Source organism: Mixophyes fleayi, chromosome 7, assembly GCF_038048845.1.
Source record: "Mixophyes fleayi isolate aMixFle1 chromosome 7, aMixFle1.hap1, whole genome shotgun sequence".
Taxonomy (NCBI): Eukaryota; Metazoa; Chordata; class Amphibia; order Anura; family Limnodynastidae; genus Mixophyes; species Mixophyes fleayi.
In genome coordinates, this window is record NC_134408.1 from 122,792,434 (window position 1) to 122,809,903 (window position 17,470).

At 38.1% G+C, this 17,470-nt stretch overlaps 1 protein-coding gene across 3 annotated transcripts in view; it reads left to right on the forward strand.

Moving 5' to 3' along the window:
* ATF2 (activating transcription factor 2) overlaps window positions 1–17,470 on the forward strand; it is a 68,211-nt gene that overhangs the window by 28,709 nt on the left and 22,032 nt on the right. For all 3 annotated transcript variants that reach the window (XM_075180577.1, XM_075180578.1, XM_075180579.1), the window contains exons 9-10: window positions 11,229–11,378; window positions 16,156–16,362. In XM_075180577.1, the coding sequence (XP_075036678.1) occupies window positions 11,229–11,378; window positions 16,156–16,362 (357 nt within the window). The remainder of the gene's footprint in view (window positions 1–11,228; window positions 11,379–16,155; window positions 16,363–17,470) is intronic.

Consider the following 17,470-nt stretch of genomic DNA (forward strand, 5'->3'; position numbering starts at 1 on the left):
TGCCCTCCTGTCAGTCACCACCTGCTTTTTTTTTTTTTACTATTTATTTTGAAAAATATGCATTGATATATAGACAAAAATCAGCAATTAGTACATTGCAGGAAGAGAAAAAAAATAAAAATAAAACATAGCTAGATGACAATGTAAAGGAAGATATTCGAATAGCAAATATCAAAAACAACAACAGATTGTCGTAGAGCAAACAAGTGAGTAAATATTTGTTGCACTGATTATTCAAGATTCTATAACATTTTCTAAGAATATGAGTTGGGGGGAGGGGGGATACTGGTCTTCGCCAAAGGAGAAATAATAAAGTGCAGAAGTAAATACTAACCCACCACCTGCTTTTAAATACCCCTACCTGTCGATAACACCACAATTTTCTCAGTCTCCCCAGCCCACATTCTTGGTGTCACACTTGACTTTACCCTCTGCTTTATTCCTCACATCCAGACCCACTCCCAGTCCTGTCGACTCCACCTTACAACATTGCAAGAATAAACCCTTTTTTTACTCGCATGTTACTAAAACTCTTATCCATTCTCTCTTCATCTCCCATCTTGACTACTGCATTCTCCTGCTATCTGGCGTATATCCACACTTCAATCCATCCTAAATGATGGTGCAAGACTGATCTTACTCTCTCACTGCTCCACGTCTGCTGCACCGCTTTGCAAATCCCTACACTGGCTCCCTGTGTCCTCCAGAATCCAATTAAATTATTTACCTTTACCTACAAAGCACTCATCATCATCCCTGCATACATCCCAAATCGCATATCAAAATACTCTCCCTCCCTCTACCTCTGACCTGCGTCACTTCTCGTCTCTAGTAACCATCTCTCACTCCTGCCTGAGACTTCTCTCGTGCTTGTCCCCACTCATGGAATGCCCACTCAGAATTGAAATCTTTAGAAGCCCTTTGATAACCCATCTCTTCACACTTATGCACCCTCACAACTTCACGACTGTCCCAATCTCCACTCTGAGCCACACTCGCCCCTTTTGTTTCAGCTGTGCCCTCTTCCACTTAGAATGTAAGCTCTGTAATGAGCATAATCCTCCATCCTCCATACCCTTTGCTTTCATCTCTGCGTTTATTTTGTCTTCCTGTTTTATGTATGTACTGTTCTCCCTACTGCACGGCGCTGCGGAGCACTGTGGCGCCTTATAAATCCACGATGATGATGGTAATAATTTTGTCAGAAGCCAATAAACCTACCAGTATCTTTTTGGAGTGTGGGTGGCATCCCAAGCAAAAACGGGGAGAACTTAAAAAATTCCACACAGATAAGGACCTGGCTGGAATTGAACCCATGATCCTAGCACTGTGATGTAGCAAAAACTATCCACCATGCTGCCATGGCATTATTTTTTTATATTGTTTTTTGTTAGAATGTATGATTTTCTTCCTGCTTATCTCCTTCCCTGGATACTGCTTTCAGTATTTACACATTATGCATGCTGGCACTCCTTCAGTTGGAGCTGTTGGTCATAATTCCCAAAACACTGTGGATGGTGATGACATCATTGTGGTTATTATGGATTCCTCAGCTTAGAACTGAGAACTTCCATCTGCTGAGACGTAACATGCTAGACTCAGCACATCAGTCCAGAAGGCATCAGTTAATTGTCTAATTAGCTGCTATCCGATAGCCTGTCCCAGCCCTGTTCATTGAAACATCTACATACTTGGATGCTTAAAGCAGGGTTGCTCTCGTGTGTGTGTGTGTGTGTGTGTGTGTGTTGTGTATGTATATGTATGTGTAATATATATATATATATATATATATATATATATATATATATATATATATATATATATATATATATATTATTCAATTCAGTCTCTCTGAAGTACCCATTCAGGTATACATACCACATGTTGAGGACCTAGGGTCTAACGAATACACAGAGTTGGTCGGGGGCTTCAGGTAATGAGGACTAGAGTTTTCATTCAAAGCAGAGGGGTTAGCTTTATTTGACTGTAACTATTGAACCCCTACCCCAAACTTTTCCAGTAACATAGCTCAATTAAAATGATCTGATGCATCACTACTGAATCATTCCTCTGTAAATACCATTGAGAGGAAGTCCTGGTCTCTACATACAATAGTTTGATGGCCAAGGGTAATTTGTTAATTTTTGTTGTTGTTATTATTGTTAATAATAATAATAATAATAATATTATCTAGAAGCCTCCCTCAATCCACTTCTTCAGCAATTTTGACACTTCAGCAAGAATACACCTGTGCATGTGAAAAACAATGTGTTTTGAGAAACAAGCTCTTTTAATAAGGTAAAACTTCCTTGGCGGCAATCCCTCATCTCACGAGGATCCTTTTTTTTGGCTCCTGACTTTTATCTGTATTTTTTTGTGAATATATTATTGTGAATAAATTTAAATTTTGTTGGATAATACACTATTGTGATATTCTTTTTGTATTTTTTCTGGGTCACGCTGAGAACCGTCCCACATGTTATGTGACACATAGCTATGGAGAAGTGAATGAAAGTAGATAATCTTAATACACATCACAGAGAGATATCATTGTGGTGTAACTAATGTGACACTCATCTTGTGGGGATTGGGCCTAATTTGGTGTTGATTGGACCTTTTTTTATTAGAACATCAATAAGAATATATTACACTATATTGTTGTTGTATTTTTTAATCTTTTCCTTTATATGATCATTTCAAACAACTAAATGAGACTGGTGGGAACATCAAGGAAGTTGTATTTTATTATATTTCCTCTAGTCTGAAAAAGTTTAGAAGAATTGTTATAAGACTTTTTGCTGTGTTTAACAGATAGTGCCAATTGGTAGTATATTTTGTGTATGTGGTTTTGGGTGACCATCTGTTTACTACCAGGGCCGCAATCTGCATTCGGAGCGCTCCCAACTTTTATGCAAAAATCTTTTTAAAGCTGTTTTAATAAACTAAACCAAAAATAAGTTCCCCCCCCCCCCCCATTAAAACACTGAAAAGAAAGAGGTGGGTGTGAATTATAAAAGTACTTTTGTTATTATTACTATTATTTACTACATTTTCTGTGCTTGTTTCGCAGCTCATATTAGAACGGAAATTAGGCTATGCATTTCTAGTCAAGGCTACATTTTTGTTACCATGTATTAGGATATTTGAGAGTGATGCAAGTAGACTCAATTTGCGGCCTAAATTGGTATGAACACCCCAGGCTTTGGTTTTGCAAATTGGGACAATTGATTTGAGTTAACACAATTCTTTTGCTAAATAAGTCAAACTCCCTGCGCGATGGACTCTCTAGGGTTAGGGTGGTGTCACTTATTTGGGCCACTGATTGTGTCTACCTGCAAGAGATAGGTACAAACTGCGGGCCAAATTCGTATTAAAAGCACTGCGTTTGGAGTACTCGGGTGTAGTTAAAAATTTAGGTTGCCACTGGTGTGTAGGTCCAATTCACTGCTTATATTAGCAACAGCACCACAGCCGCTGAAGGGATGTTAATGCTTATTTAGTCTGCAGATTTGGCCTATTCGCGTGGCTTTTGGGTAGTCCTAGTGTGCAACCTAATAATAATCCATGAGGTGGGAGAGGTGAGAAGATAGGGCATGGGTTTTGAAGTAGGGATTGGAAGAGAGATGTTAGTAGGGGGGTGTGAGGAGGGATTTGGGAGTAGGGGAAGCAGGGATTTGGGAAAGAGGGCTTTTGTGAGGTTGAAGGTCTTGCCTGTCTGGTGAATCGGGGAGCTCTAAATATGCTTGGGGGTATATTTACTAAACTGTGGTTTTGAAAAAGTGGAGATGTTGCCTATAGCAACCAATCAGATTCTAGCTGTCATTTAGTAGAAGGTATTAAATAAATGGTTTCTATAGGCAACATCTCCACTTTTTCAAACCCACAGTTTAGTAAATATACCGTCAGGTCTGTAAGTATGGGGCTATGTGATTAGTAGGGGGGGGGGGGGGGGGGTGTTGGGGATAAGTATGTATCCATGGGTATATGAATAAATGATGATGGGTAAAACTTTACCATGACATGGTAGGTCTTTTTATCCTGCACTTTGCTTTAATGACGTGATGAAACTGCTTCTACAGCTTTTGTATTGTTTTCATTACAACCATCAGTGTCGGCACAAGCGCTAAACATTTAAATAATTATTTGTGTCAAGCGTGTCACTTTCCAGTTAGTTTAGTTAAGTGCACATCTCTACTTTTATATCGGAGTGCTCTACTTAAACTAACTGAAAGAGCTGGAGGGGAGGGAAGAACAATCAAGAGAACATTAACTGAAGTTCCACCCTGTGGGATCCACCATGTAAAGACTTTAGTGACAAACTGTGAATTATCTTTCCGCACAGTATGAGGCCAGTAGGTTTACTGCAGGAGGCTGCGTTTGAGAGCTGACAGAGGGCAGGTTGGCAACAATTCAGAAAGCGATATTAACTTGGTTGAGCCCTGCATGGAACCTTGTGTTCAGCAGAATTCTCCTGACCTGCCTCTGTATGCCAAGCTCATCAGCAAACACCTAATGAGCCCCCCTCTAAACAGACCCTTTCCCAACCTACTTCATTTTCCTCTGTTCTCTGGGGGAGGAGAGACAAGACTTCATGAGGACTGATGATGCTGCAAAGACCAGAATAATGATAATTAACTTGCTGAATTTAGAAGATTATGCTGTTAATTAGTTGCAAAATAAAGATAAGTAATAGAGCAGCAGATGGTAGGATAACACCCAGGAGAAGAAGGGTTATTACTCTGATGAGCTTTTGTGGCAGATATGAAATATGGATCTGACTTTTTCATAAGTTGTTCCTAGAGAATATTACCTGGTGTCTGTAAGCTGATGATGGAGCGACCTATTCCTACCAAATTTTGACAGATGTCTGAGGGGTTTTGTTTTCAAGGGTACATACCACACAACAAACACAATTCTCTGTATACAAACATTAACCAGAAGAGTGTATGTTATTTATTTATATATATATATATATATATATATATATATATATATATATATATATATATATATATATATATATATGTATATGTATGTATGTATATTTACAAAAACAGACATAGATCCTCTGCACTCGCCATGTACAGACTGGGGTGCAAGAGGGGGTTGCCCACATTGTATAGACAAGAAAACAGGGATACTCTGCACTCTCCAAACACATAATTAATGCTGTACCAAGTACTGTTCTATAGTAAAAACAGGGAATGTTAGTTCCACATATTGCAATATATGTTAAGCTGACCAACTTACGCCAAAGTCTTCCCATTCTGGTCAGTCCTAACATGATCAAATGCTATGCTATTTTATCTGGGCTTAAGGCTTACCTGCACACAGCTTTTAAAGGCAAGTCTTTCCCTAGCACTAGCAGCCATGGGAGACCTGGGACTCACTTGACACAAGTTGGAATTAATTAATGTAAAGAATGGGGTGCAAGAGTAATGGAAGACTTTGGCGTAAGTTGGTCAGCTTAACATATATTGCAATATGTGGAACTAACATTCCCTGTTTTTACTATAGAACAGTACTTGGTACAGCATTAATTATGTGTTTGGAGAGTGCAGAGTATCCCTGTTTTTATATATATATATATATATAATGTGTGTGAATATGCTTTTCCCTGGCCTATGTTGTTGTGCTTCCCCCACCCCTCTTCTCCCACTCCCCGTTGTCTCCAATATCCATGGCCACAACTCTTACCACTTCCCTTACACTGGGTGTACAAAAGAAATAAATGTATTATGCTACTAATTAAAGTGAGCAGTGGCTGACAGACCTGCATAAGAGAATGTGATCACATCATCATCCTCTATGTATATAGCAGTACTAACTCTGCAGCGCTGTACGTAATGAAACACGGGTCTTTGCATTACTCCCGACATAAACACATATGCATTGTTGCTTAACATGTTGTCATTTTATTAATTCTGGATATTAATTATTATATTGCAATTCCCATTGCTATCCATACTCTATTACTTGCTCTATTGGTGGTAATCCATGTTTCTCCATAAGATTCCCAGGAACGGGATTTACTAGGTCACTGAGTCGGATGCATCTCTACAGTTATTTTGAAGGTAAATGAGGGGGAATTTCTGAGAAAAAGTACTGTAAACCCAGGTCAACCAATCAGATTTGTTTTAATTTTTTATGCCCTATGAGGAAATGACAGAATATTATTTTTTGCTATCTTATGGACAACACAATCTTTTCTACACAGTTATCTGTGGGACAGTTTTTTCATAAAATTCATCACAATAAGTATATCCCTTTCCATCATTCAGTGGAGGCAGCCATTTTGTGGGCTTCAAACGTCTATGATGTTAATAATTGCTAATGCATTCTCCTCAGCTCACAAAATGGCTGCCTTCACTTTGTGCTAGAAGCAGGTACACTGTATTTTGATTAGCAGGCTACCTCATTTAATAATAATAATAGGATACAAACACCACACAGATAGGAATCTAACCCATGATCCCTCTTAAGATAGTAAAGATGAATTATGTAACATTTTGAGCACTAGGGACTTTTTAAGCTTTTATTGATTTGTGCCAATTTTATTCTTTTTAAAACCTCAAATTTGTTTAGCGCAATAAAATTCTGTGACTAGAGAAACAAAGAAAAACATTATTTTAAATAACAGCCATTGTGCTTTCCTGGCAGCTTTTGTATTTGTATTAAACTGTACACACTGTTTTTTGTAAGCGCCATTAACCCTCAACTGTTCCCAATAGGGCCAACAACATATTGCACTGGGGGGGGTTTAAAGATTAAACAAATCTCATTGTGTACTGTTATTTAATTTAACAAATCTTATGGGAAAGAAATACTATTCTCATATTTTGCCCTACAGTGCTAAATCATACTTAATCAATTCTTTTAAACGGTGTGAGACTGTGACATACAGCTCATGTCTGTAGGGCCATACGGTATATGCTGTGTGTTTTGGGCACATAAGGAGATAAGATATCATGGCTGCTGTTTCCTTGCATGAGCCTACAGTCTCGCTCTGCAGTCATTCTTCAACATAATGATACTTTATGTATTTTGGCCTGCCCTGTGTGTATGCTAACAGAATAGAGCTGCTCTTGAATTAGAGACATTTCATATCGGTGCTACTGAAATAAAATATATAGATAAAGATATAGATAGATAGATAGATAGTAGTCAGTTTTCCGGCCATGGAAAACCCGACAGTGCTTACCCCGGCTGGAGGAAACCAAAGAGCTGCTGCCTGAAATGAATGACGGCTTACAAGGATGACTTTTCTCGATTGCGGCCCCTGAAGAAGCCGGCAGCGGTGGCTGATGTCACATTGAGGAGACTCCATGTGATCCGACTTGTTCAGGTAATAATTTAAGGAGGCAACTCCTTTACAAGGTTCATTACTATACCATGTACTTTGTACAGACGTTGCCTCCTTAAATTATTACCTGAACAAGTCGGATCACATTGAGTCTCTTCAATGTGACGTTAGCCAACGCCGCCGGCTTCTTCAGGGGCCGCTATCGAGAAAAGTTATCCTTGTAAGCTGTAATATATATATATATATATATATATATATATATATATATATATATATATATATATATATATATATATATATATATATATATATATATTATATCTTAATAACTAACTTGTATGTAACTTCTCTAAAGGAACAACTCGCCCAGCTTGCATTGCATAGGTCTGTAGTATGTATTACAGTTCTTGTCCATAACGACTTTGAGTACATACGGTAAATAAGCAAGACCAGCTCTGGTTCTTAATTAACACTGTCATCATAATGTAATGATAATAGTGCATACATACTTTTAGAGCACTGTACAAACAGAATACTTATTCAGGCACATTAGTCCCTGCACCCCTAGAACTTACAATCTAATTTACCTACCACAGATGGACAGCATGAACATTTGAATTGATTCACTATGGGTAAAGCATAATTACTAATAAATGATTACTTGAAAAACATACATACTTTTTTTCTTAAATATGTGGTAATATAGGAAGTCCGATCATCCTAATTGGTGTTGTATGAGGTAGATATGAACTATACCAACATGAGCTTAATGGCCATTTAAAAGATTAATGTGTCTTCCTAACCTGGAAAACCTGCATGTCAGCTAATAGAAATAATGAGGGAAAGGTCACAGATAAATACTTAACCTCATAACTCTAGCGAGTGTCTACTTTTTAATGGTGAACCTAAGGTTTTAGTCAAAGACAAGGGTGGGCGAGATGCTTCTATCCTTTCCCTAAACCTTACAACAAGCACAGTTAGGTTGAAAATTTATATATATATATATATATATATATATATATATATATATATATATATATATATATATATATATATATAATTACACACACTGACTATTCTAAGTCTGTGTTCTCCTGCACTTCAAGTCCACCTTGCTTACTAATTGTTTTATTTAACTTAATTTTTGCAAAATATACAAAACGAAGAAGTATGATTGATAAGTTCTAATTTAGACAATGGAATCTTATAACTTCATAGAATCTGGGCAGAAAAGTTAAAGAACACATGATAATGTAAATGGAGAATTGATTTTGCAGAATAAATAATAAATGTGTATGTGCAGTATAAATTTAGGTAGCATCACTGGGTATACAGTGAATTTATAGTAACCGGTTTACCCAATGGTTCACAGTGTTTAATTGCAGCATTATTTTGTGGTTAACTGTCTTGGTTTTATTTTTAATGGACAACTGCAGGAACTGATAGCAGGTACGATGAGGGGGGAGGTGGTTGGTTGGGCAGCCTCAGCTGGTGTCAATACGTTGCCTCGGTCATCCTGGCTATTGAAGTCTAATTTACAATGCCATTAATCTAAATTGTGCAATGTGATAGTTGCTAAATATTCTTAGACTGTTCAATCTGCCATCCCATTTTATTATGTGTTACCCCATTAAAACATACATTTTTTTTTTTCTCTAAATGGAAACATTTTTGTTTCTGCAGTGGTGCATAGGTTTTTGACAGAATTATTGCTTTTTGTCAGTTAGGACTGATTGCTCAGCAGCTTGCTATACATGCATTTATGTTCCATGTTCAAAAATGATTGTGTCTAGCAATTAATGCCCTTATGTGTTGAACGAATTGAATTACCTGAAACACAAAGTTAATGCTGTTTAAATGGTTGCCTGACAGTGGCTGATTAGTAATATTGTCCTCAGCAGTAATTTCCAGACACACATACACACTCTCACTCTTTAGTATAAAGTAATGCACATGGACCAAGGGAACCACTGCATTACTGCTCTGTTTTTGACAGAGTGAATAAAAAGTGCACACTCGCAGAATGAGATGTGTCAAGGACAGCGCCGGGACGAGGGCATCCGCTGTCCAGTCCGTGCTTTTTGGGGTGGCCTACCTGCATCCACATAGTTAATGGCTGTGGGAGCATATAGGCAGGTAGAGGATGTTCACTGGCTGTTCCAGCTGTGTCTTGTTATAAACACAATCTGAATGACTGGGGAGTATCCTCTGCAATCCTCTTTGCCACCTAGCATACTGATTGGTGGATGTTTGGAACTATTTGACCAATCAGAGTGCAGGAAACTGACACATCCCAGCCAAACCTGCTGTCCAGCACGTCAAGAGGTGCTGGGACCATAGGAGCAGTAAAGTAATAAATTCGATGCGTGTGTGTGTATGGTGGGGGTTGGTTATATATATTGCACTATGAAAAAAAAAAGTGTGGTCTGTATTGTAAAACCGCTAGATAAAGCCATTAGATAAACCAAGCCTGCTAGTTTTTCATCATGCCTGTTTTTTTCATTATGGTACACTGGGAGAAAAAAGTTATAGCCCAATATAGAGTCCCTATTATTATAGTCAATTGTTTATATCATTTACACTGTATCATAGTTTGGATCACAGATTGCTCACTAAGTAGACAAATACTAAACTTTTGTCTTTTGTGGTATATTTATCTCTCAGCGGAGGTAGAATTAGACCATTCCTCCTTTACAAGCATAATTACTGGTAGTATTTACAAATACACTTGTAAGTAGTATTGGCTTTCCACTTTTAAACTTCCAGGGGCTTATTTAAAAATAAAAAATTGTGCAAGCAATAGACGTTATTAACCAATCTGATATCGACTTTCATTAGTCTGAATAAACTGAACTGCTAAAAGGTGATATGATTGTGTTCTATAAGTTACAGCCCATCATTGCTTCTTATAGCACATTGTTAAATAAGCGCCTTAAGTGTAAAGTTTCAATACCATTTTGTTGCAAATCCATAGTGACCATGGTCCTAACTGACAGTGTCACTACATCCTTCAATTAAACCTTAGGAGTGTAGTGACCTCTGCCAAGGAATCCCCTTCAAGTGCACAGCTGGAAACCCCACATCCTGGAGGCTTTCACAACATTGAGCCAAGGGGCAGTGTCGTCTTTCATGCAACTCATGCCCAGACACTAATACCCTTTTCAGTTCAAGCGCCTGCAGAAAGGCTCAGGGGCAACTTGAGGAATCCGTGCTTTTCACATATTTAGTTGTACGTTATTTATTGCAAATAAATTATTAGAAATGACATTGCATTACAGCAATTTGTGTGCCTATCTTGATAGATGAAAACATTGTGACATTAGAATTAAAAAAATATATATAAATAAATAAAATAATTAAATTTCTAATTTATTTATATTTTTAAATAGTAATGTAAATACCAGGTTTCCAAAAGTGTTTTTTCATTTAAAATTATGTTCGTAGAATTTTTGTACAACCTCAGACTATAAAAGGACCCTGCATCATATCTCGTAGTTCCACAGCAGCCTAAAAGTCCATCGCTACATGTAACTTCTACTAAGGCGTGCAAAATAATGGAGTGTAATCTTAAAAGGACTGGTGGTCTTTGGACAGAAAAACCACAGTGAGATTAGCCATCCAGGCTGTGTGTTTGACGACCCAATCTTCCAACAAGCAGCCCCTGTGACTTTTGGAGATACACACACCTTCCAGCAATGCTCTTGCTATCCGTTGAAACGACTTAAAACGTGAATAAAGTAAATATTTGAGGTTTGATATCATAGTGGCATAGCTGTTAATAGCAATAATATAACAAAATATTATTGTAGAAAAGAAAAGGCTATTGGGTTTGACATTATGTTCCATTTTTTTTTTTATTTCTTTTTTGTGATGTCCACTTTATTATATTTTGATAACAACATTTCATGTTTACTTTAATCCTTAGAGACTGAAAGCTGCTCTGACCCAGCAACATCCTCAGGTAACAAATGGTGAAAGCACGAAGGGACATGCAAGTGAAACTGTAAGGACTCAGTCGGAGGAAGCTCACCCACAGTCACTACAGCAGCCTGCCACATCAACTACTGAAACGCCGGTATGAAGCTTGCTTGATGATACAACTGATTACTGTTGTACTATGTGGGTATAGGTTTCTCAATACATGAGGTACATGCAACTCGGACATCATAGACGGGTTGGGTACATTTTTCCGAATACCACAACCCCGACAACCAGCATACCTACAAAGAAACGCTGATTAGAAATGTTGGGACCCCGCAGGTTAAGTGTTAACTTGTGGGGTCCCAACATTGCCGCTTTAAATGAACAGTTATCTAGGTCGCACTGTTCAGTGACGTGGAACTCAAGTGCCGGAGAGGTCTGTGTTCGGAATTAGTTGCGGTCAGCATCATCCAGCCATTGGAAATGTGCGGCGTCCCTTTCTAGGGAAGTCTGTTTATATTGATGTCTGTTTTTTATCTAATCTGTGTTTCTTTGTAGGTATGCTGGTTGTCAGGGTTGTGATAATCGTTATTACGATTACCACCGTTATAGACAAATTCAAGGAGTATGCAAAGCTGTGTAGTTTGAGGCAAAACAACAGTTTTCTGTATAAGTGACTAAAAACTACAGTACATACAATTCCATGAACAAACATGCTACTTGTTGTTGTACTCGCATTAGGGAAGTACTTGGTGTATATTTAAACATAATAAGGGGTATACATGATAAGTAAATGTTTGAGAAACCCAGCTTTCACTCCATTGTTATCTATTATAATATCCCTAGGCTGATATCCTGCCTAGGTTCACTGCTGTAAAATAATTATTATTTAGTGAATAAATAGAACTTTTTTTTTTTTTTTTTAAATAAAGGACCGATTTAATATAAGATAAAAATTGCTTTCTTAGAAAAAGAAATGATTAATAAATCGATACATAAAATTTCCCTTTCCTCAACCGAGCTTGTGATGTTTGCTATGCAGCTTAATGAAACTTAATAATGTTCCGTAATCGGAGATACCGGCTGTATGTGTCCCTCAATTGTCCTAAAGAAGAGCTCTGGTTTGCGCAGAAAAATATCCCCCAACCCCCCCCCCCCTCCCCCACATATCAAAACTCTCAAATATCGTCTGTTTTGATAAGCTCTTGAAAATTTTGTCTGAAAATATATTGACTGCTAGGTTGATTGGCATCTGTTTAAATTTACCCTGGTGTGTATTTATGTGGTAGATAAATTAGACTATAAACTCCATTGGGGCATATATAATATATTTATTAACAGTGATTATTGCAATTTAAACTTCCAATTATTGAAATTTTCACTTGAAGCCTGAGTTACATTGCATTTCTTTAATCCTACCCTGTTTTTCCTCTGTAGCTCCTTTTAATGTAGCAAAGTGTTACAGAATGTGTTTTAACCCTCTACATAACTGTCAAATGCCTCAAGCCAATGATTAAACAGCTGCTGAGTCAAAAAGCTAAAATCCACTTTCAATATCAGATTAAATCAGTACATCATATTACATCATGTTAAGTTTCTGTCAAAAAATGTCATTGCATGTATCCTATGAGTAGGCATAAATAGAGGTTTTATACCATACTTTTACTTTTGTAGAACTTCTGACACCTTGTGGCACTGCCACCCCACAGACATCACACACCAACAGCTTCTTGCTTGTAATCAAATGGTGGTTCATTGTTTACATCACAATAACAGCATACATTCTTGTCAGGATTATACCAGTAAACAAAACCAAGTTGCGTACACCTCCTGGTGACCCTAAAGCTAACGTATCACAATCCAGCTCTCTAACCACTGGCTGACTGGTTCAGCATCAGTTACTAACCCCCTCCCTATATTATCTAATTAACTCATTAGACCATCTCTGTGATTTCAGCCTAGGAGTCTTGCTATGTACTTTTTTAACGCTGTCTGCAACCCTAAGCTGCAAATTCCCCAGGACCTCATCTGTCCCTATGCAGGAGAGGTGTGGTAAACAGGCCTCTTTGCCACACTTTGTAGACTTCCGGACCATGCAAAGGTAAGGCCTACAAAGTAAGGCTTGGGTGACATAATTTGCGTTATACTAATGCTTCATGATATCCCCAGATGATGTAAACGTCACTGCTATGCAGTGATGCTGTTTACATCATCAAGCAGCGGTAGGGTGACCGTGATTTTGCAAATCGTGTTTTTGAGCCTTCTTCTCTTGCCTTGGGAAAAAATTGCAGACTTTCTCCAGATTCCAGGAGACCTTCCGGACATTTCGAGAGTGAAGGCATGTTTATTTTATACAGTTCCTTTGTGCAGGCTATAAGCAAACCTTGAAGGTTGTCTTGAACCTGGCCATGCCCAAAACATAATATATACCCTCTTACCACTAGGTAAATGCCTCCAAGCAGTGGTGGATCAAGACGATCACATCAGTCTTGAATACATATCAAGTGCGTGCCGCCTAATCCACATTTGAGACTCGTGTGGTCATGCACTTTTCTTCTGGTCCTGGGTCACATTATGCCATTAAGCATAGAAAGTAGCAGAGTGGGAGAGTATATATGACAACGAGAGAATCGTGGGGAGCATATATGAATAGGGGGGAATGTTTTGAGGGAGGGTATATATAGGGACAGTTGTCAGACTGTGCTGTTCACTCCTACCTGTTCTTGCAGCTATTGTTGCCATCTTAAACTCTGTTACTGCTTGTCTGGCTGGATCCTTCCTTGAATGTTGGAGTCCTGTTTGGGGGATAAAAAAAGGTACTGTTCATTTCCTGGAAAACCAAGCGACCGCTGAACACTGTAGGCCATCCTTCGTCCAACCAGACCAGATATTGAATCAATAACACCCACATTTAGTAATTGGGCTCCTTCCCCCTTCCAGCTCCTGTATTAAATAAGTGGAACCCACATTGAATAAACAGGTCTATTTCCCCCCCCCCCAGCCAGCCCTGTCATTAATTTATTAGCACCCACACTTAATACAGAGACCCCACATTGCATTATTAGCCCTTACAGACTATTATATTATGAGTAGACGCCATCAACCTAAAAATTGCATTAATAGCCCCACATTTAATATTAAATAGATCTAAATAAATGTGATCAATGATCTACTTATTTCAAAGTCTATGGGTAATTTCTCCATACTTATTCTGCTGGACCTCTCTGCTACACCTCTTCTCTTGAGGCACTAATTCACTCATTCGGCCTCCAATACCACCTCTACGCTGATGACACCAAAATCTATATCTCTTCCCCTGACCTCTCTCCTTTTGTACTATGTTGTGTAACTAACTTTCTGCTATCTTCACATGGATGTTCCAACGGTACCTAAAGCTCAACATGTCCAAAACACAGCCTATTGTCTTCCCTCCTACCAGAGTCACCACCTGCCCTCAAATCTCCCTCACTATCCATAACACCAAAATTTAAGTCTTGCAAGCCTGCTTACTTGGTGTCACACTTGACTCTGCCCTCTGCTTTATTCCTCCCATCCAGACTCTATTCCAGATCTGTCGATTCCACCTTAAAATTATTGTCAGAATATGCCCTTTTCTTACTCAACATGCTACCAAAACTCTTATCCATTCTCTCATTATCTCCAGTCTTGACTGTGGCAACATCCTGCTATCTGGTATTCCTGACACCCATATATATACTTCAATCCATCCTAAGTATTGCTTCAAGACTGATTTTCCTCTCTCATTGCTCCACATCTGCTGCACCACTTTTTCAAATCCCTACACTGGCTCCCTATGTCCTCTAGAACCCAATTCAAATGACTCACCTTTGCCTACAAAGCCCTCAACAATACCATCCCTGTATACATCTCAAATGTCATATCAAAATACTCTGCCTCTTAGATCTACCTCTGACCTGCGCTTTGTCTCGTCTCTGGTACCCCCCTCTCATTCCCGTGTACAAGACTTCTCCCGTGTGCTCCCCACTTATGCAATTCCCTACCACGGTCTTTCAGACTTTCCCACAGCCTTCAAATCTTTAGGTGCCGTTTGAAAACCCATCTCTATTTTAGAGGTGACCTTATACCCAATAATACTATAAACGCTATGTGCGCATATTGCCTAGAAAGTACCGAATCACCCTTCAGGGATGAAGAGGAAAGGTTCCCACATTGTCACACAATAGCTCTTCAACTCTAAAGGCGCTGCATGTTGGAAAAGTGCATTGTTCTCAAGCTGAAATATGACACTATTCTAGCACTGACAGTAGAGCCCTGGCAGGATATAAGGGGTTAATGAGACAGAGATAATAGATAATGTCCCATAATAAGAAAGTTAATATACTTTTTTCTGTACATATTCATTAGACAAATACAAAAGGAATATTTAAAAAAAAAAAAAAGGGCTGGCTTATCTTAAAACACATTTCTGATTATATTTTTTACGCTGGAGACATTCCTGACTTTTATATACAATTTAATTTCAAACATTTTTACATCTCTTGCATGAACTAAATTATTTTGTTTTTTGTTTAAAGTGGTTGGTTACATTAAATGTAAATGTATTAGAACTGATTTTGTGTTATGCTTTATGATGTTTGAATTTTTTCATTCTGTTTTTCTGCAATGAAAGAGTGATTTTTATACACTTTTGCTCTGTGCACTTCCTCAGCGTTTACTGAACAGAAGGCAGTTCTGGGAGGTTGCTTCACCAGCTGTTGTATAAGTTGTTTAAAGTTGACATTTCACTTGCAGCAGCATAAGCTGTTTGCCGTTTGAAGGTTTGATACAGTATAATAAGGTGAATGTATATGTGTATGTATACCTATCTCTCAAATGCTTGGCACTCCGCTTAATATAATCCAACTGACCCCTCTGTGAGACACTAACTACTTTGCCCTTGTTTGTTGTAGTCCTCTCCAGCTCCCCCCGCCCCACAAACTCAAAGCACAGGGGGGCGTCGGAGAAAAGCAGCAAGCGATGACCCAGATGAAAAAAGGAGGAAGTTTTTAGAACGGAACCGTGCAGCCGCTTCCAGGTGTAGGCAGAAAAGGAAAGTGTGGGTGCAGTCCTTGGAAAAGAAGGCGGAGGACCTGGGGTCATTTAATGTGCAGCTACAGGTACTAATGACCTATTAAAACTTTTGTGCCATTAAGTGTTTAAGTGAAAGCATTTCTGATTTCTATTGATTTTTTATTTTTTCCCGACATGTCTACTCCACTGCCCTCATGTGTGCTCCGTAAACTTAGTAGGTAATTTGTGAAATACAGAGAATCTTTTAATTTTGTGTTAAAACTGCATCCCGTCTGTAAAGTGGTATTCAATGTAAAAATCAGTGAAGAAATGGGAGAAGGAAAAAAAAAAAAAGCCTGTGGTACTTTGAAAGTGAAAGCTTTATTGCAAGTGTTGACATGATATAAATGGTTTGCGGTGGAATGAAATGCCTTATATGATGAATCTCACAATTAGACAGCAAAGCTGATGACAGTTGTCATTTCAGCAGTGTGTTTATTTGTAGCCGTCTGTCTTCTCTAGACCATATTTTTGGATAGGGGATCATTATGCTAATTCAACCCATAACCAGCTGCAAAGTATTTTGGGGCATTGCCAGTGAGGGAAGAAGATCTTCACTCACATATCGCAATGAGTGTATTTAATACAGTTTGTTTTTTAAAGGCAATTAAAACTTCCATAGTTTATTCCATTCATTACAAAAACATTACAATACTGAAAGCAAACAGAGAGATGCCTCATAGGGATGATATAAAAGCAGACACTTTAATCATTTGTGGGGAAATTCATTGTATGCTCAATGTTGGTATGTTTACATAAAGCTTTGGGATGCACGCAATAAAAGCAGTCATTGATTTGTCTGAGTTTTATTTGAATGATTCACATTTTTGTTGTGTTTTTCTTATTTTTTTTCTTCATGCAATAAAAAATTTAAGTTGATATTTTACTTTTCATTTTTATTTTTGTTTATTCCAAGAGGTGTCCGTGGCAATATTATTGAGTGGGGACACTTCTCTGTATTGGGTTTCATCTTTTCTATTCATTCTGAAATATTTTGGGAATTGTCCTCAGTATATTGACAAAGCTGGTAATAATGCTAACTATATAATAAGTTTTTAGTTAGTTCAGTAGTTTCCTAACATTAATTTGCATGATGTCTACGCAAATATTTTGTTTTTAAATAATTTACTTTTTTAACTGTTGATTGTGGCTATA